Source organism: Larimichthys crocea, chromosome VIII (genome assembly GCF_000972845.2).
Source record: "Larimichthys crocea isolate SSNF chromosome VIII, L_crocea_2.0, whole genome shotgun sequence".
In the NCBI taxonomy this organism is placed as follows: Eukaryota; Metazoa; Chordata; class Actinopteri; family Sciaenidae; genus Larimichthys; species Larimichthys crocea.
This window is the reverse complement of record NC_040018.1, coordinates 28,094,576-28,115,584: the sequence shown is the minus strand read 5'-3', so window position 1 is coordinate 28,115,584 and position 21,009 is coordinate 28,094,576. Positions and strand designations below refer to the sequence as shown.

Below are 21,009 nucleotides of genomic sequence, written 5' to 3'. Positions count from 1 at the left end.
TAGAAGACACAATCATACACAAAGAAGACAGTTTAGCTTGTTTAATTAGCAACTCATGTAAAATCAGATTTAAATGAAAATGCTCATCATCTGAATGGTTTAAAATGGATCCTGACCTGAGACTTTCCAGGGTACATTGGTTCGAGAAACGGTCGCCCATTTTCAAGCAAGACAGCAGTTTTTTTTCTTACGCGGTTCCAGATTATTTTTCAGACTAGAAAGGACTGGGAGGCTGAGAACTGATGACAGGAGCTTCACAGCTTCTCTCGCTGATAGGTTCACGGCACTCAGTCTGGAGAAACCAACAGAAAGGAAAGGTTAGTTTTTTTCTTTTTTTTCTCCAGTTGAAAGATATGCAGAGGTATTTCCTTGATGACTTAAATGCACATCACACTTAAAGAGCATTTCTTTGGAAGGCTTTGTGATCACTGGCAATGGCAGCCTCTAAGAGCCCTCCTCTGAAGCAAGAAGTTCTTTCTTTTCTTTCAGGGTCAAACATTCCAGATCTTTGTCTATGACATTAATAATGAAGACGCATAGGCTGACCCACTCACTGGAGCATGATATAGTTTGTCCTCTTTGGATAGATACTTCCTGAACTCAGGACTGGATTGGGAGTCTGCTTCCAAGAGAGAAAGAACGATCATATCAGCAAGTGTCAAGTCAGACATGAGACTCAGGTTTGAATGCTTCTCATCTGCGAGGGAGCCCTTTCAATCTTCGTCTGATAGACTTCTATCTATACTTATACTTGACGACTCGTTTTTTCCTTTTTTTCCTAAAGTATCGCATTATTATATAAATATATAATAAAAATAGTTATAAATATATTGATATAAAATTATTTATTTATAAATTATATACGGCCCAAAAAATATAAAAAAAAAACCCTATGAAAACAAATGCAACTCACGAAAATTTGCCTACCCCCAAAGTCGGGTATAACATTACGTATTTTGGGGGTCTCGCACAATGGACCGTACAAAATGGTTCTACATGGCCACCTAGATGTATGTCTTCAAGAGGGCCCCTCACCACGGTTTGATCCACGTTATGGATTTGGAGCTGATTGTGATTCTTCAGACATTCAAGTGTTGTGCTTTTCATATAACTTTCTCAGAGCTGTCTGAAACTTCTTGTGGTTGTTTAGACCAATATTATGCACATTTCAACTGCATAATTATTTAGGGGGCGGGGCAAAAGCGCTCTATAGGCAGCCCCACCAACATTTTGGACACAGATTATGAAACTCAGCCGAAATGTAGAACATGGCCAGACTAACGAAAGGGACCAATGGGCTAAAATGAACAAGAACGGGATATTTAAGAATGAAAATCCATTTTTGCTGTTTCGCGCCTGGTTAGAAGGGTCATGTTTGAACAACTCCCCTAAGGATTTCATCCAATTGAAACGTCAAACTTGGTAGGTGTGGTTCAATAGACGAATGAATAAAAGTTTATTAAAATGAATGAATTTTTGGGAAAGTGTCGTTGGGCATGTACATAGAAAGATTCAAAGAAGAAATCGATAGGAAGGCACGTCTCAAGCCTGTGCTGAAACTCTTGTGGTTATCAAGAGACCGATATTATGCACATTTCGACATGCGCACATGGTGCGAGGGGCCCGGGCATCGCTGGCTTGCAGTTTTAATTGTCTTATATCGTAGACGAAAACAGGATGTTTTGTTCATTTTTTTTTTTCTTTTTTCTGCGGTACATTTTCGCTCGTTTTATTCGTCAACAAAAATGGTCATTGGCACATTTTTCGTCAGTGTTTGGTTCTCGTCTCGTCATTGTCTCAGTCAAAGGAAAAAGGCTCGTTGAGAACATATTTCATCATCTCTTGTTCATCTGACGAAATTAACACTGCTTCAGTCAACGCACTCCTGCTGGTTTGCTGACCTGATTATCCACCGTGATGCTGCATTTGATTTACTTTTCTGGTTCTTACCGCAGAGTTTTGTGGATAGTTCTGTTCAAAGTGCCCATGCGTGGTTTCATAATGCCTCACAGATTCCAAACTTTGAAACGAGAGCAACGGTCTGCATTGCAGACCAAACACCTTGATTTTGTCAGACCCCCCAGGAATTTGCGATGTTTTTGATTTGCAACTTCAACGCAACTTCAGTGAATCCCGTGATTTCGTATTGCGCGTATTGAATACTGTGTTGCAATTTTAACCAATCACCGCGATTTTTTTTCGCAACTTCCGCGCAGTTTGGGGGATTCAACACGGCGGGTCAGGGACGGCCGCACGGTGCAGGAGGATCCCCTTGCGGGACCCTCCCCGGTGCTGGCTGCCTCCCTGAGTGCATTTCCTCCGCAACTGCCTCTGGGTCGGCTTGGAAAGGCTCAGGGACAAAGGTGGCTCGTGGCCTTTACAGCACCCGCCCGGACCTCGCCGCTTCCCGGGGCCGTGGACTTAGTGCTCGCTGCACCCTCTCCAGAGCGACTGTCGAATCGCCACTTATCACAACTTTCACTTCCTCCTGCAACAAAATCACAACAAAAATGTAAAAAGCACACGCAAACTTTCACACCACGCATTTTTTTGAAAACCGCATGCAACATCAGGCATTTTAGGCCGCAACATATTTCCAAAAAGGCTGGCGAATCCTGGTGGGAACTGTTTTGTGTCTCCCACAGGCAGTACAAATGCTAATTTTGTCTGTCCACTCTGTCTTAAATTCTGGGTTTTCTGAACCACCTTTCCGTTTCTTTTCCAGTTGTTTTTGTTTGTGAAAAAACTAACTGATAACTCTATCACTGACGACAGACAGAAAACAGTACCGCACGCTGGCCTCATGTTCGCAGCTTCACCGAGTTGTTCATAGTGATGGTAAACAACCTGATATTTTTGATTTTTGATTTTGTCGCGATTTGCTACGCGGAAATACATCCAGAAACCTCATGGCAATGAAATCTCGCTTGAAACACTATGAAAATAAAACAATAATTTTAATAGTAATATTTATTAGAGAGAGATTTTGTCTCGGTCCGGATGACATTGCGTTTGGGTCCGCATGCGGATCGGAGTCCGCTAGTTGAGTACGTCACAGTCGACGGTGGCACGGCGCCGGAATGCCAACATGTATTTGGTGTTTGCTATCAGAACAAATACTCGAGTACGTCTGAACATATTTACTCTTCAAACTTTAATGAAAATAAAAACTCTGTACATCATATTCATATTAACGTTCATCAGCTGTGAGCAGTCCACATGTGATAAATGACTCGTGACACACTATCGTCACGTTTCTGGAGCCAGTACTGCCGACCCTAGTACCGGTTTCAGCTCCAGTCCAGCTGATACTGTCTCTGACTGGTCAGCCTGTGAAACCAGATCTCGACTCCGAGTCGAGTCCCGAGTCCGGACAGGAGGATTGGATCGGTCCCGAGACGTCTGCCGGGCTTCACTGTGGAACAGGAGGACCAAACATCTCCATGGTCTCCAGAACGAGCGACAGATGATCCAGGAACGAGTTCACCGACACTCTGAGGATGCGAGCTTCGTCCGCGCTCCACCTCCTGAAACACACAAAGAAGAGAGGGAGGAGGAATCAAACCTGCGGCGTTCGTAACGCGACAGCTGAGGAGGTTTGAGGCGACGTTCGCTCACACAGACAGCGTGCTGCCCGAACACGTCAGCTGTTTGCTGATGCCGCCTTTCCTCGGCTCTCGGTCCGGAGACAGAGAGCACAGAGCGATGGCAGCCTCGCGGGACGACGGGAAGGGAACGTCCAGAGAGCTGCAGGACGGTCAAGGAAGACGAGACAGGACGAGACGGACGAACATTTCAGGTTTGAATTTAGATTTATCCTCCTGTGTTATAGCTGACATCCACCATGGACAACACCTCTCACCCCCTACATGACACTGTGGGTCCCTGAGCAGCTCCATCAGCAGCAGACTGCTACACCCACGGAGTGAGAAGGAGGAGCAGGTCCTTCATCCAACACAACACCTGCTCCACCTGATCATGGTGCAGTCTGTTCATTTTATTTCATTTATACCTTTGCAGTTATTGTCATGGTCACTTTACATCACAATACTCATTTCCCTGTGGTGGGATAAATAAAGTATATTTAATCTAATCAGTATCGGATCAGGACTTCATCACACACATACAAAGTACACTGAAGTACTTCAGTACACTTTAAAGTACTTGTACTTTGTTTTCTGTGTCTTAAGAGTCTGAATGAAATACTGCACTTTTATTTTTTAATATTTGGTAATTTCAGTAACTCTGCAGTTACTGAGTCCACATTTAACCCGGGTCAGAGCTCACATTTAACCCGGGTCAGAGCTCACATTTAACCCGGGTCAGAGTCCACATTTAACCCATGTCAGAGCCCACATTTAACCCGGGTCAGAGCCCACATTTAACCCGGGTCAGAGTCCACATTTAACCCGGGTCAGACCTCACATTTAACCCGGGTCAGAGCTCATCCAGAACTCACATTTAACCGGGTCCAGAACTCAAATTTTAACCCGGTCAGAGCGCCACATTAACCCGGGTCAGAACTATCGGCACCCACATTTAACCCGGGTCAGAGCCCACATTTAACCCGGGTCAGAGCCACATTTAACCCGGGTCAGATCTCACATTTAACCCGGTCAGAACAGTCCCAGTTAACCCGGGTCAGAGCCCAATTTTAACCCGGGTCAGAGCTCACATTTAACCCGGGTAGAGCTCACATTTAACCAGAGACACCGCGGGTCAGAGCCCACATTTAACCCGGGTCAGTCCATTTAATAACGCCGGGTCAGACTCCAACTTTAAACCCCAACAACTACTGAACTGAACAAGTGTTCGTGAATGCGTGCCGTGGTAACTGGTGACCTCTTCCTCATTCTTTTTAGATAAACGTCCCTGATTCGTCCAACCGCGCACGAGTTCCGCTAACAGTCACCAGCTCGCACGGTCACTCGTTCAGCCGTAACACCTGTGCGTTAGCCTCCTGCTAACTGTAACCCGTTACCGTGACGGTTTCTTTAATGAATCAACGTAAAGGCGGGAATTTAAAACCGACAGACGCGCCTCAGAGAGAAAAACACGGAGCTGGTTTTAAAGGATACAACTCCAGTTTGTCCAGTTTGTCCACTTTGTCCACTTTGTCCACTTTGTCCGCGACACTGTCTCCGTCCGCCGCCGCCATCATGCTGAGGTCAGCGGAGCTTCTTCTTCTTCTTCATGAGCAGAGCAGAGGCGGCGCGCTGCTGCCGCCCAGCGGCGGACTGCGGTACTATAGATAGATAGATAGATAGAATAGATTAGATAGGGGGGGATAGATAGATAGATAGATAGATAGATAGATAGATAGATAGATAGATAACATAAGAATAAAAATATAAAGAACAAACTATACATAATAAAATATCAAAATAGCAAAAGTAAATAAAATATATTGTACAAAAGTATATACAGCAGTTTGGCAGTGTTGATTTGGTGCAAAGGAAGAAATCTGTCCCTTGGACAGCGGAGCTGTCTGTCCACTGTGTGGTGGAGAGGGTGCTGCTCATTGTCCATGATGTAGAACAGTTTATTCAGCGTCCTCCTCTCCACCACAGTCTCCAGAGACTCCAGTCTCAGTCCAAGAACAGAGCCAGCCTTCTTCATGATCTTCTCCAGTCTGTTGGTGTCTCTGACTCTGATGCTGCTGCCCCAACAAACAGCAGCAGAGAAGATGGCACTGACAACAACAGACTGGTAGAAGATCTCCAACATCTTGCTGCACACGTTGAAGGATCTCAGCTTCCTCAGGAAGAAGAGTCTGCTCGTCCTCTTCTTGTACACAGGTGTTAGATTTGCAGTCCAGTCTGTTGTCGATCACTCCGAGGTATGACATGTGTGACAAATGTGACATGATATAAAATATGATGAAGTCAGACACACTTTAAGTATTAAACATGACATATAATTCATGACAAGGCTTTTATACCACAATTTAAAAATATTACCTTTTTCACAAACAACAGTACTTTTACTTGTAACAGAGTATTCCCACCGTGTTGTGTGAGTACTTTTACTGAATTAAAGGATTTCGTCCACATGGGCTTTTATTTTGTAGTACTGCTGTCAAACTCAGCTGCGCGTGCTTCTCCGTCCTCTGAACTGACGCTCAGAGTCAGTCTGCTTCATCGCTGCTCCTGATGACGATGATGATGATGATGATGATGATGATGATGATGATGATGATGATGCTGTGATTACTGTTAATAATCAAGAAGCAGAAAATCCGCCGAGGACCGACTCAGCGACTTCACACCGAAAAAGTGAGTCCGTGATGAATTCATGACGTAATGATTGAATTGAAACGAGGCGTCAGTGATGTGAGGAGAGAAGAAGAAGCAGCGGGAGTAGAAATACTCGTTCATGTAATTTTACTGAAAGTAAAAGTACTCACAGTACTGTATATATGATGTATTCACGTGTTCAAGCTGCTTTACAGACTCTGTGATAAGAAGTTTATTTAAATGGTAACAACACAAAAGTCTTCAAGACTACAACACAGACTGTCTAAAACCTGGACGTAGTCTCCGTGACGTCCCTGCAGACTGTCTAAAACCTGGACGTAGTCTCCGTGACGTCCCCGCAGACTGTCTAAAACCTGGACGTAATCTCCGAGACGTCTCCACAGACTGTCTAAAACCTGGACGTAGTCTCCGTGACGTCTCCACAGACTGTCTAAAACCTGGACGTAGTCCAGGACTGTCTTCTCCAGCTCTAACTTGTTACTAACCCTCCTCTTTGTCCTCTTCGTCCTCTTCGTCCTCTTCGTCCTGCAGGACCTCGCACAGTTCGTCCATGGCTGTGTTGAAGAGCTCCGGCACTCTGAGGGACCTCCAGCTCGCTCTGCAGCTGAAGATCGAGGAGCTGCGACAGAGAGACGCTCTGATCGACGAGCTGGAGCTGGAGCTCGACACCAAAGATGACCTGATCCATCAGCTGCAGGTGGAACTGGACCGACACCGCAACGCCTCACAGCACACGGTCAGCTCTGGAGAGACGGCAAACACAGGTGAGCAATGCTGTTAACACACCTGAGTCACTGTGAGGACAGGTGAGACGGGTCACCTGAGAGTGTCTCCTCCTGGTTTTAGACAGTCTGCTGACCTGTCTCTTTGGTTGTCTCCATCAGGAGCAGCGGTTCAGACTCCGGCAGCGCCCGACGAGCCGCAGCGCACAAAGAGACAGGCCATCTCTGCAGAGCCCACAGCGCTGGACCCGTCCCAGCTCACCGATGTTACACTCACCAGCTACTGCAAGACCAAAGAGTGAGCACAACACACACACACACACACACACACACACACACACACACACACACATGTGGATGGGTCTTTGTGACTGGTTTGTGTATCTGTAGGTCGAGCGAGCTGATCCAGAGGGCTCTGATGGACAACGACTTCATGAAACACCTGGAGCACGGGCAGGTAAAGACGGTAACATCTGCGACCGCCGTCCGTCTCGTAGTGTGACTTCAAAACCTCTTTGTTTGTCGGCTTCTGTGTGTGTGCAGATCCTCACCATCATGGACTGCATGCATCCCACCAGCCTGGCCAAAGGCTGCTGTGTCATCCAGGAGGGAGATGACGGCTCCACAGTCTACGTACTGGAGGGTAAGACATTACCAGAGACTACGTCCAGGTTTTAGACAGTCTGAGGGGACGTCACAGAGACTATGTCCAGGTTTTAGACATTCTGCGGGGATGTCACGGAGACCGTCACGGAGACTACGTCCAGGTTTTAGACAGTCTGAGGGGACGTCACAGAGACTACGTCCAGGTTTTAGACAGTCTGCGGGGACATCACGGAGACCGTCACAGAGACTTTGTCCAGGTTTTAGACAGTCTGAGTGGACGACAGTCTGCGGGGACGTCACGGAGACTACGTCCAGGTTTTAGACACTCTGCGGGGACGTCACGGAGACTACGTCCAGGTTTTAGACAGTCTGCGGGGACGTCACGGAGACTACGTCCAGGTTTTAGACAGTCTGCGGGGACGTCACAGAGACTACGTCCAGGTTTTAGACAGTCTGCGTGGACGTGAAACATTGAATTGGACTGATACGAACAGACAGCTCGTTTGACTGAGCAACACGAGACTGCAAAACATCCTGAACGAGCCAGAGTGAACTCAGAGTAAAGACGTGAAGAAGTGGTCGAGGTTCAGTCACATGTTCCTGACACTTCAGTGCTCTCACGTCAAAGTCTTAATTATTGTTCAAGGACGAGGACGGCCAATCGTTCACACGCCTCGACAGCTGTCCACGTAAGAGCGGGTGTTTCTTTTCATTGTGATCCCTGAACTCTGAGTCCGTCTGTACATCTTGGTGTCTAAACCAGTGAAATGATGTTCATGTTCCCTGGAAGATGAACCCTACTCACTTCTTTTACTGTTTGCTTACAGAGGGAATGGTCGAGGTGACTAAACAAGGGAAGAAACTATGCACCATCGGTCAGGGAAAAGTCTTTGGAGAGCTGGCGATCCTGTACAACTGCACTCGCACGGCAACCGTAACAGGTAAACACACAAACTATGAATAACACAGCTGCTCCTGCCAAGGAAGAACATTATTTTTGTACCGAGCTTACAATTTCACTCATCATCGTGACCTCAGCATCTCTGCTGAAGGATGTTTCACCAACATTCATTCAACCAGCGACAAACTGAAACTGTGACGAAGGTCAAACACGAACATCTTCCTTGTCTAATCAATAAACTCACAGTAGTCGGAAAGTCGTCCTCGCTGCTGCACCTGTGGTGGTTCATCCAAACACAGAAAGAAACAGATTTCTGTTACTTCACATTTTAAGACGACATGTTGCTGTTTCTCTGATCTGTATGAACAGATGATCTGCACACACATGCAAACTCTGGTTTCTGCTGTTGAGACTGCAGAGAAAGTCTTGGCCGGATATTTTTGTCTGGCTCGTCCAAGTTGGCGAAACCGAGAAGCGAGGGACTTCTTTCTGAGGATGCCTCAGACTTTCACTTATGTCACTTCACACTGTTTCTTTTTCCTCTCTGTCTCTGCGATTCCCGACCGACAGTCTTACCATGATAGATCGGCTTTAAATGTACTGTCAGTTTGTGCGTGTATCACTTCAATGTGCTGGTGGAATGCCGAGACCCTGACGGAGAAAACGTCGTGCTTCTGCCGAGAGTTTGTACACTGCACTTTGATTCTTGGCTGTGTGAGCTACCACATTTATCTTTAAACGAGATTCTGAGTTCACCTTTTCTCTTCTCTTTCAATCAGTGTCCTTGTGTTGTTCAACGTGAGTGAAAGAGAGAGAGAGAGCACTTTTATTAGCACTAAAGAAATCAGCCCGCACACGTCTGTTTCTGTTTAATATTTCATATTTTTCTATTAACCCTCTGAACCCCGGGAGACTTCTCGAGTGTTTACTGCACTCGATCGACAGAGAGCTGTATCTCAGAAACAGAAAGAAAGACAATCACAAGTTGGTTTCATCTTAAACTTCTTTAATTTGACACTAAACGTGACATTTGTAGCTTTTCACACCAAATTTGACCCGTCGACCGTTCAGTGAACTGTCCACTCTAAACAGTCTGTGCAGGTTCACGTCCAGGTTTTAGTCGGCCTCCTCTGTCTATCTATGGTGATCTAAACTAAGGAAGTGTAAAGAGCCTTTAGAAGTGGCTTTTACTGATGCATTTAGGTTTGTAGGATGTTTTTCTAACGCTCCATGTGAAGATGATGATGATGGAAAAAAACTCAAACTAAACATTAAATCGTTAACACGTGTAATCGTCTCGCAGACTGAGTCTCCCCTCGGACCGGTAGTTTGAGTCTGAGCTGAGATGACATGAAGGCATCACTGAGGGTTATTCTGAAGACAGCTCTCTCTACTGAACCCCTGACGACAAACTGACGGAGAGCTCACTTAAACTGTGAAACGAAGCCGTGGCTGCAGAACGAGAGCGACATGGAAAGCACTTCACACTCGCCGCGGATGAAGAGCTCCGTACTGCAGATTATGATCGACAAAACAGCGGAGGATGAGGCCGAGCGTGGGGGGAGGAGGAGGAGGAGGAGGAGTAATGAGTTTACATGTAAATAAAGATGATGGCTGCACAGATACAAAACATGATGCCTGAGGTTCCCATGGCAACGCGGAGGTTGACACGTTAAAAACTAGAAAAACTGACCTGTGATCAGCTGAACGGTGTCTCTGTCATTCGTACGTCTGTTCTCACTCTATGTAACTTTGGGCTCCGGGTCGGGAGAAGTACGTAACGCTTTACGGCACTAAGTCACACAGCAGCAACTATTTCACTGATTCTGGTGAAACTGGATCATATTTTATGGAGGAAATGTTTTCTGGTTTTCCCTCTGATGTCCTCCGGCTGCTCCGCCTCAACTCTCTGTGATTTACAGAGTTTATGATGGACAGTGAAGTAAACTGCTGACAGCTGTAGCTGCTGTTAGCTCAGTCCGTCAGCTTGGCGGTGAGCTGACGAACTGAGTGTTTGTACCAACAGGCGTTATGGACTACCAGGAAGAAGAAGAGGAGGTAACCGGGCTCAGCAGCTTCTATGGACACAATGGCAGAGGAGAAGAGAGTGAAGAGGACGCTGACGGAGGAAGCTAAGAAGAGAAAAGGAGAGAGTGAGCGAGCAAGAAGCCGCCGGACAAGAGTAAATGTGGGACTGACTTTTAGTGGTTGGTGAGAGCTTGGTGAAATAAAAGGCTGAAAGACAGACGCCGAGCTGGGCTGACTGCTGCTGGACTAGGCAGTGAGATCAGCTGCTGCTGGTTCTGGTTCTGGTTCTGGGCTGACTGCTGCTGGACTAGGCAGTGATATCAGCTGCTGCTGCAGGTTCTGGTTCTGGTTCTGGGCTGACTGCTGCTGGGGCTGAGCGTCAAATCATCGAGCTGGACTCGAGGTTTGCAGGAACTCATGTCACTAACTAAACTCCTTCCCTGGAGTTTCTGTCTCTGGTCCAGCAGGTTCTCGTGGATCGTGGTCCTGATGACGTCCACTACACATATTACTACTGTCATTGTTGCTGCCATATCTCCATCACAGTTCATAGTTAGTTGATGTATCTATCTTATCTCTTCATGTGTCTGCTGTCGTGCTCGTACATCATGAAGTGTTTGTCTGTGTGTCTGCAGCTCTGACTGACATCAAGCTCTGGGCGATTGACCGTCAGGGTTTTCAGACCATCATGATGAGGACGGGCCTCATCAAACACTCCCAGTACACTGACTTCCTCCGCAGGTACAGCTCATACATAACGCTCTTCACTGTTTTCAGCTCTCATCCCATGACAGTGACTCACGCCTCTCTCTCTAAACTCTCCTCGCAGCGTTCCCTCGTTTCAGTCGCTGCCCGAGGACATTCTCAGCAAACTGGCCGACGTTTTGGAGGAGGTGACGGTCTTTCCAAACAGTTCTCTAAAATCTGTTCTGAGCGCTCGCTCGCACACGTGACAGGATCTGTTCCTCCACCTTGACGAATGGTTTGAAACATTGTGTTCAGTAACCTGAGTACACATGATTCACATCTCTCTCTCTGCCTCTCAGACTCATTACAGCGACTGTGATTACATTATTCGTCAGGGAGCCACCGGAGACACATTCTTCATCATCAGTGAAGGACAGGTGAGGAGGAGCGATGAAGGAGGTGAAGAGAGAGAGATTAACAGAGCCAAGGAGTCAGCTGATTTCTGGGTTTGAGTCTCGACCACATGGCCTGTTGTCAAGGTGCGACGTCACCAAGATTGATTAAACTGATGTGACACAAACTTCTACGGCTGTGACGTTTGTGGCACATCAGTTCCTCTAACGTCCACCTGAGGCTGGCTCCAGAAGTGAGTCAGTCTCCATAAGTCCCCATGTCCAAATGTCCAACTGACTGACAGGTGGGTGTCCTCACAGGTGGCTTGTTTCAGCAACCAGGCGTCATTCAGCCCACCTGTTTGCTGATATGTAAATTAACCTGAGACAGAGACTACGTCCAGGTTTTAGGCAGTCTGCGGGGACGTCACAGAGCCTACGTCCAGGTTTTAGACAGTCTGCGGGGACGTCACGGAGACTACGTCCAGGTTTTAGACAGTCTGCGGGACGTCACGGAGACCGACGTCCCAGGTTTTAGACAGTCTGCGGGGACGTCACGGAGACTACGTCCAGGTTTTTAGACAGTCTGGGGACGTCACGGAGACTAACGTCCAGGTTTTAGACAGTCTGCGGGACGCACGAGACTACGTCCAGGTTTTTAGACAGTCTGTGGGGACGTCACGAGACTACGTCAGGTTTAGACAGCTGCGGGGACGTCACAGAGACTACGTCCAGTTTTTAGACCAGTGAGGCAAAGATGAGCATTATTTAAGTAACATTCCAAGTCTTCATCAGAGGACACTCATCGACGAGCGTCCTTTTAAAGTCCTGCCAACATAATAAATAAAATCTTGACACCACCAGATGTTTTTTTGTTCAGCTGAACAATATGACAGCATAGTTTCAGAATCATTTTTAGTCTTCGCTGACAGCAAAGAGTCTTTACTCTCTAAGGGCTGCTGCAAACGTTCCGTCACATCAACAGACAGATTACAGAAAGGAAAGCGTCCGCTGCAGACAGAGGAAGATGCAGCGATCGACAGTCTGAATCTGGACCTAGTCTCCGTGACGCGAGATGACAAAATGTGACAACCTTAAAACTGAAAGTGATCCGTGGTGTCCACAGGTGAAGGTCTCTCACAGCAAACTCAGCCAGTGACGAGCAGGTGACCATGAAGACTCTGTCTAAAGGAGACGGGTTTGGAGAGCAGGCTCTGAAAGGGTGAAACACACATGAACTCATGAACTCATGAACAAACGTTAGATTGATTTCAAAGCTTCAGTGTGTCCAACCTCGTCTCCTTCCTTGATTCCTTGTCCCTTTGCAGAGAGGACGTCCGTACAGCCAGCGTCACAGCTGTGGGAGACGTCACATGTCTGGTCATTGAAGAGAGTCAGTGAGGATCTTTGTTTACCGTGATATCAGTTTTTGTGCTTTGTGTCCGTTAACTCTTAGTATGCATGTCGCAGGTCTTTCAAACAGCTGATTGGAGGACTGGACGATGTCAACAACAAGCAGTAACACAGCGATGAGCTCAGGCGAAGTGAGTTCATTCATTTTGAATCATCTATGTATGAAAGTTCAAGCCACTAGAGGCTGGCTCCAGAAGTGAGTCAGTCTCCGGTGTGACCCAGTGTGAATCTGGGGCGATATTTTTGGTTGTTTTGTCTGCATGTTTCTCGTGTGTACAGGAGTGTGGGGTCACCCTGTCTCTTCTGGACATGAAGTCCTGATTTTAAGCACCTTTGTGAAAGTTCCTAAAGGCTTTTGAAATCTGACAGCTGCACACAGGCCGGTGCGGTGATGTTTCATCAGCTTCTGGTTTTGTATATTGCCACTTCTCCCTCAGGCTGCAGGCGAGGCAATTTTTCTTTCACAGCGGTCCCTCAGTGAATTTCAATATCTCTGATCTGAGGGATGGGAGGCTTCAGTCGATGGAGCTGGTGAGTGTTGGGGTGTTACTGGAGTAAACAATACACGCTGCTCTTGTCGCGCTGTAATGAACGGATGTGAGGTGTTTCAGTGCAGCTGAAGAATGACACATCCGGCTCGTTTGCCTCAAAGTGTTAAGAGAAACGTCACATCCTGGACACCAGCCCAGTGGGCCACACTCCTGCGAGCGGGCATATGAGGGAGGCCACAGTCCCGTTCATCAATCAGTCAAACACACCTGAGCCCCCACCTTCAGACTGATTCTGAACAAAACCGCGGTGATAAAACCACATCGAACACAAATCATAGTTACTGATGTTAATACATACTCAGAACTTGTAACCATGGAGACAAATCGTTATTTCATCTGAGTGAGGATCAATTACAGCAGCAACTTAATGTGCTAACAGACTGAGCTAACGGACAGCTAACAGCGGCTAACAGACTGAGCTAACATGAGCTAACGCACGCGAACACAGCACTACCAGCGGCTAACAGACGGCAGCTAACATCAGCTAACAGCAGCTTACAGCGGCTAACAGACTGGAGCTAACAGCAAGCTAACACAGCTACAAGCCTACACATCGACTAACGCAGCTAACGCAGCTACAGACTGAGCTAACAGCAGCAACTTAAATTGCTAACAACAAGCTCAGCAGTAACAGCTGAGCTAAATGAGCACAAACTGAGCTAACATGAGCTAACAGCAGCTAACAGACTGGCTAACAGCAGCAACTTAATGTGCTAACAAACTGAGGCTAACAGCAGCGAACAGCAGCTAACAGACTGAGCTAACGCTGGAGCTAACAAACTGAGCTAACATGAGCTAACAGGGCAGCAACAGACTGGCTACAGCAGCTAACAACTGAGCTAACATGAGCTAACAGCAGCTAAAAACGGAGCTAACAGCAGCTGAACAGCAGCTAACAACAGACTGAGCTAACATGAGCTAACAAAATGAGCTAACATGAGCTAAACAGCAGCTACAATGACAACAGCAGCTAACAAACTGAGCTAACAGAAGCGAACAGCAGCAACAAACTGAGCTAACATTCCAACGCAGCTAACAGCAGCTAACAGACTGAGCTAACAGCAGCTACACTAACTGAGCTAACACCAGCTAACAGCAGCTAACAGCTGAGCTAACAGCAGCTAACAAACTGGCTAACATGAGCTAACAGACTAGAGCTAACAGCAGCTAACAGCAGCTAAACAGACGGAGCTAACGCAGCTACAACTGAGCTAAAAACAGAGCAACAAATGAGCTAACAGCATCTAACAGACTGAGCTAAACAGAGCTAACAAACTGAGCACATCAGCTAACAGCGCTAACAAAACTGAGCTAACGCACTAAAGCAGCTAACAACTGAGCTACAACAGCTACAACTGAGCTAACATGAGCTAACAGCAGCTAACAAACTGAGCTAACAGAGCTAACAGCAGCTAACAACTGAGCTAACTGAGCTAACAGACTGAGCTAACACAGCTAACAGACAACTGAGCTAACAGAGCTACCACAGCTAACAAACTGAGCTAACAGAGCTAACAGACTACAGAGCTAAACAGCATAACACGAGCTAACAGCGCTACAAAGCTAACAGCTACTACACAGCTAACATGAGCTAACATGAGCGAAAACTAACAGCTAGCTACTGACTAACATGAGCTAACAGACTAACGCTAACAGGCTACTGATAACAGCAGCTACAGCTGTCAGCATTACTTCACTGTCCATCATAACCTGTAAATCACAGAGAGTTGAGGCGGAGCAGCCGGAGGACATCAGAGGGAAACCAGAAAACATTTCCTCCTCATAAAATATGATCCATTTTCACAGAATCAGTGAAATAGTTGCTGCTGTGTGACGTAGCGTAAGCGTACGTAAATTGTGTTGCTTTAAATATCTTCATTTGTCTTGGTCGTTGTCACTTCGTCTCCTGCAGGTTGTATCGGACCTTCAGAGACTCCAAATATCTCTACATCTGCTGGAGGCTGCTCGGAGGAGAACTGTGGACGGTACTGCGAGACAGGTGTGTGATTGTGTTGTTGTTTTTTTTACTTTGAAGACGATGAAATCCTCAGCTTCGGCTCTTCGACCTTTCAGGGGATCATTTGATGACGGCATCACTCGGTTCTACACCGGCTGCGTCATCGAGGCTCTGGCTTTCCTGCACTCCAGAGGAACATCTACAGAGACCTCAAACCTGAGAACATCATACTGGACCACCGAGGATACGCCAAGCTGGTGTGGACACACGTTTTCCAGATAGAACGCAACAATGTGGGTTTGACGAAGAATTCATGTTCATCACGGTCTGTTTGGTACAGGTGGACTTTGGCTTTGCTAAGAAGGTCGGTCTGGGTAGAAGACGTGGACATTTTGGGACTCCGGAGTACGTCGCTCCTGAGATCATCCTGAACAAAGGCCAGACAGCTCAGCTGACTGCTGGTCTCTGGGAATACTGGTCTTTGAGCTGCTCAGTGGCAGGTACACCAGTAGATGTTCATACACTTATACAACACGGGAAGTATTCAGATCCTTTGTTGGGGGGTTCGCTCCTGGCGTCTAATCTTTTCAAACCTCTGCTCTCCGTCTCCAGTCCTCATTTTCAGGCTCTGATCCCATGAAGACCTACAACATCAATCCTGAGAGGCACGACATGATCGAGTTTCCCAAGAAGATCACCAAGAGGCCGCCAACCTCATCAAAAGACTCTGCAGGTTGTTAACCACCTTAACTGAAGTTAAGTTAATTTTTCTTCACGGTCAACAACGTGTGTGTGTTTGTTTCTCAGGGGACAACCCTTCAGAGAGGCTGGAACCAGAAGAACGGGGTGAAGGACATCCAGAAACACAAGTGAGTCACTGTCGACCGCGGTTCTGCGGAGTAAAGCAAGACGGTCGTCATGGAAACGTGTCTTTGTCCTTCAGGTGGTTCGAGGGATTCCCTGGGACGGCCTCCGCCGGGAACCGTCGGCTCTCCGTTCAGCCCACGGTGGGTAATCCTTCAGAGTCTCCCTCGAGGTAGCGGCACACGGACAGAGAGCGCTAACGGCTGAGCTTTCTTCCGTCAGGTGAACGGGCCGCTAGACAACAGCAACTTTGACTATTTCCCAGAGGACAAGAAGACCCCCCTCCTGATGAAGAGTCCGGCTGGGACCTCGATTTTAGAAGCTGACGGAGGGAACGGGACCTGAAGCCATAGATTAGAGTATTATGATTTTTTGAACCACAACGACAGAGTGTTAAGAGATAAACATCTGAGATTTGAGAAGAAATCAAAATATCCAAAGATATTTACGAGATAAATCGTAATGTGGTGGAGAATAAAGTTCATTTAAAGACTAACCCGTGTACGAAGGCTCAGCACGACCACCGCCCTTTGCTGCATTCTCCATCACATCCTGTCACTCTTCAGCTGTCCTGTCAAAATAGAGTTTAAAAAAATAATTTCTAATATTTATGAGTTTTATGAATAATCAAAAATTTAGAGAATAAGTCCACTATTTTGAGAAAAAGTGAAGTTTTATAAGGTACAAGTGGTAACTGCAAGTTTGATCTTTTTTTTTTTTCAAAATTTATTATTTGATCTCAGATGTTTTTTCTTCATAGTCAGCAGAATATCATTTGTCATTTTTAAGTCATTGTGTTAATATTTCTAATCTAATCCATCATACATTAAATATGCAGGATAGAGATCCAGCGTGGATTCGTACTGACTGAACAAAAGAGCACAGTGCTGCCTCAGGGTACCTCCAGGCCTGCTGGGATATAAGAGTGTCAGAGGTAATGGAGTATGCAGCAGAACCACAGGGGTAAACATGACGGGGGCAGCTGGGCTCCTCTGATGTGGCATTTATAGCAGAGAGAATGAAAATGTTCCATATTTTTGAATTATATTTTCAGCCACGACACCTTTTTACTTCTCTACTTGAACCAGTCTGAGTTATGGCGTGAGTTTATCGTTGTCACGGTTTAACGATCAAAATGAACCTTTGTTTTCCTCATCATTTTTTACAGTAATAAACTGTAAAAATCAAAAAAGGTCACATCTCCAGATTAAAGTCATAAATAAACATGTTGAGGATAAGTCGAATCATTTCAAGTAAAATCCTAAAAACATATAATGTGTCGAGAAGAAGAATGTTTACTATGATAGAACTTCTGTTTAGATACGCGGGTACTTTTAAAAAATTACTTGAATGATTATCATTAATTAGCAATATAAAGTGCAGTGTGCCTGTGCAAGAACAAACGGAATAAACTGTAATAATCAAAAAAGTCAAGTCTCCAGAAGAAGTTTGTAAAAACAAACATGAATAGTTGAGAATAAATAATATATAAAAAAACATCAGAGAGAAGAATAAACATGTACACTTCAAGATAAAACTTTACTACTTTAACCTAAATAAGTTTTGAACGCAGGTGGTTGGTGATTTTTTAATTAATATAAAGTGATTGTGCTCATGGGCAGACCGGTTGTGTAAAATGATAAAGTCATATATACCAAAAGTAATATGGTTGTTAATATTTCACATTCTTTTTATTTTCCAAAAATTTTGACTTTATTTCAGAATCTCAGACTTTTTCCCCAGATAGTGGATCTAACTCAGATTTATGGGGTTCGATTGTATTTCATGTCATAACGTTTAAAATCTAAGTTTGTGTGACTGTAGTCAGTGTATGAATTCAGAGTGTTGTTGACAGTTTTAATTGTGCTATTTTTTTCCATGAAACCACAAGTGTTGTTTTGTTTTTTTCCAAAGCTCGAGGCTATATTTGGTTGTGTGGTCTATTTCCTGACAGCCACTGTGACCTCCTTTAGTGTGTCTGTTGGTGTTGCACTCTTTGTCTTTTTAGACTTCATGGGGTGTTGGCTCAAAACAACAACATGCCTTGGTCGTGGTGCGTTTAGAGGACTCGGGTTAAATCAGACTGTGAGTGGAAACAAACAGTCGGATGAGGAGGTGAGGCAGCTGATGAAAGCTCAGGCGTAGATGTTTATCAGCCTGCTGACCTCCAGGCTGTGAGGTTCACGCTCCTGTGGTGAACTGGGCCGTGATGGAAACAGCCACCTCCATTAACGAGTTCTCTCACAATTTGCTTAAATAATTGACGCACAGAAAGACACACACACATTTTTCCACATTGGTTCAACAACACAGCCACTAAGGTCAGCTTCATTAGCTAGCTACAGGTGAACCTTAAATCTTTCTTAAAGGGACAGTGAGACATTTTTAAAATTTAAATGTTCTTAAAGCTGCTCACGACCTGTTTCATCATGTATGTGATTTCTGTCTTTGATATATGCTGCTCATTGTCATCAGTGTGTTTTATTGTTATTTATTTTTATTAACATATTGTCATCAGTGTGTTCGTGGTGTCTCATGGCTGCAAATCTAAATCTTTTAATTGTTTGATGTGATGAATAAATGAAGTTAAAAACTGGGCTCGGTGTCGTCGTTGTCTGTTCTTCTTTCAACCTTCAGAGTTTTTCTGACCCATACATTTAAGTTTTTGTAAATACAATAACAGTAACAATATATTACAGATACAACTGCACCTTGTTTAATTTGACTTTATTAATCTATTTTAATGTTTGTTTGTTTTTTTTTCGAAATAAATGAACAACTCACGATAGTGATGTTACTCTGCACTCTTATTTTTGAAAAAGGTGTCACCTGACCAGCATGTTAATAACATTTTTTTTTAAAAAGTAAAGAGATTATATTATATATATTATATATAAATAAAAGTAAGTGACATCATCAATCTAATCATTAATTTACTCATATTTTAAACATATTACGTTTTTAATTCAAACATAATATTTAGTAAATAAGTTGAACATTTCAGTAAAAACAGAAAAACACGTAATGTGACTGATCGTTGATTAATCTACTGATATGAACAGTAATTAATTAATTAATCATTTGGTCTAAAACAGTCAGCAACACTGAATATTCAGGTACACTTTGTTTTTGTGTTTTTTTACAGTGCATACATAGATAAAACTGAGTACTTCAGGCACTCTTTTTTTACAGGTGCATACATATAAAACTGAGTACTTCAGGTACACTTTGTTTTTTACAGTGATACATATAGAAAACACTGAGTCTTCAGGTACACTTGTTGTTTTACAGTGCATACTAGATAAAACACTGAGTACTTCAGGTACACTTTGTTTTTACAGTGCATACATAAACACTGATATTCAGGTACACTTTGTTTTTTACAGTGCATATATAAAACACTGAGTACTTCAGGTACACTTTGGTTTTAAACAGTGCATACATATATAAAACACGAGTACTTCAGGTACAACTTTGTGTTTTACAGGTGGCATACGATATAAAACACTGAGTATTCAGGTACACTTTGTTTTTACAGTGCATACAATATAAAACACTGAGTACTTCAGGTACACTTTTTTTGTTTTACAGTGCATATATAAAACACTGAGTACTTCAGGCCTCCTTTTTTGTTACATGCATACATATAAAACACTGAGTACTTCAGGTACACTTTGTTTTTACAGTACATATATAAAACACTGAGTAACTTCAGGACACTTTGTTTTGACAGTGCAAATATAAAACACTGAGTATTTCAGGTACACTTTGTTTTTTTACAGTGCATATATAAAACACTGAGTACTTCAGTAGCACTTTGTTTTACAGTACATAAAACACTGGTAATTCAGGTACACTTGTTTTTTACAGTGCAGTATATAAACACTGAGTACTTCAGGTACAACTTTTTTTGTTACAGTGCAATACATATATAAAACACTGAGTACTCATTCAGGCACTCGTTGTTTTTTTACAATGCATAAAACACCTGAGTATTCAGGTACACTTTTTTTTACAGGTACATAAAACACTGAGTACGTCAGGTACACTTTGGTTTTACAGTAGGCATATAAAACACGAGTACTCAGGTACACTTGTGTTTTACAGTGCATACATATATAAAAACTGAGTAACTTCAGGTACACTTTGTGTTTACACAACAGTGCATAACATTATAAACACTGAGTACTTCAGGTACAACTTGGGTTTTAAACGTGTCCATGACATATATAAAACCTGAGTACTTCAGTACACTTGTTTTACAGTACTATAAAACAACTGAGTACTTCAGTAACTTTTGTTTTACAGTGCATACATATATAAAACACTGAGTACTTCAGGTACACTTTGTTTTTAACAGTAGCATACATATATAAAACACTGAGTACTTCAGGTAGCACTTGGTTTTTACAGTGCATACATATAACCTAGTTTCAGTACACGTGTACATGAAGTATATAAAACTGAGTCTTAGGTACACTTTGTTTTTACAGCTAAGAAACAGTACTAGTACGTTTACAGTGAACATAACTAAACAGAGGTACTTTCAGTACAACTTTGTTTTCAGTGGCATATATAAAACACGAGATTACTTTCAGGGTACACTTTGTTGTTTACAGGGGCATAGCATA

General features: G+C 44.3%; 2 protein-coding genes and 1 pseudogene across 2 annotated transcripts in view; 2 read left to right on the top strand and 1 right to left on the bottom strand.

Annotated features, from left to right (window-relative positions):
• Positions 1-3,135: 3,135 nt before the first annotated feature.
• On the bottom strand, positions 3,136-5,211 carry lage3 (L antigen family member 3). The gene is made up of 3 exons (XM_027281905.1): positions 5,079-5,211; positions 3,619-3,747; positions 3,136-3,527 (listed from the first exon to the last, which is right to left on the bottom strand). Exons 1-3 carry the CDS (start codon positions 5,159-5,161, stop codon positions 3,413-3,415), a joined length of 327 nt encoding a protein of 108 aa, XP_027137706.1. The 5' UTR covers positions 5,162-5,211; the 3' UTR covers positions 3,136-3,412.
• An 895-nt stretch (positions 5,212-6,106) lies between these two features.
• LOC104938330 (cGMP-dependent protein kinase 1) overlaps positions 6,107-21,009 on the top strand; it is a 19,269-nt gene continuing 4,366 nt past the window's right edge. Inside the window, exons 1-9 of the mRNA XM_027281904.1 lie at positions 6,107-6,275; positions 6,789-7,021; positions 7,142-7,277; positions 7,370-7,436; positions 7,523-7,622; positions 8,413-8,526; positions 11,150-11,255; positions 11,344-11,407; positions 11,561-11,638. Of these exons, the coding sequence (XP_027137705.1) occupies positions 6,808-7,021; positions 7,142-7,277; positions 7,370-7,436; positions 7,523-7,622; positions 8,413-8,526; positions 11,150-11,255; positions 11,344-11,407; positions 11,561-11,638 (879 nt within the window). The 5' untranslated portion in view covers positions 6,107-6,275; positions 6,789-6,807. The remainder of the gene's footprint in view (positions 6,276-6,788; positions 7,022-7,141; positions 7,278-7,369; positions 7,437-7,522; positions 7,623-8,412; positions 8,527-11,149; positions 11,256-11,343; positions 11,408-11,560; positions 11,639-21,009) is intronic.
• On the top strand, positions 12,766-16,723 carry LOC113746295 (cGMP-dependent protein kinase 1-like; annotated as a pseudogene).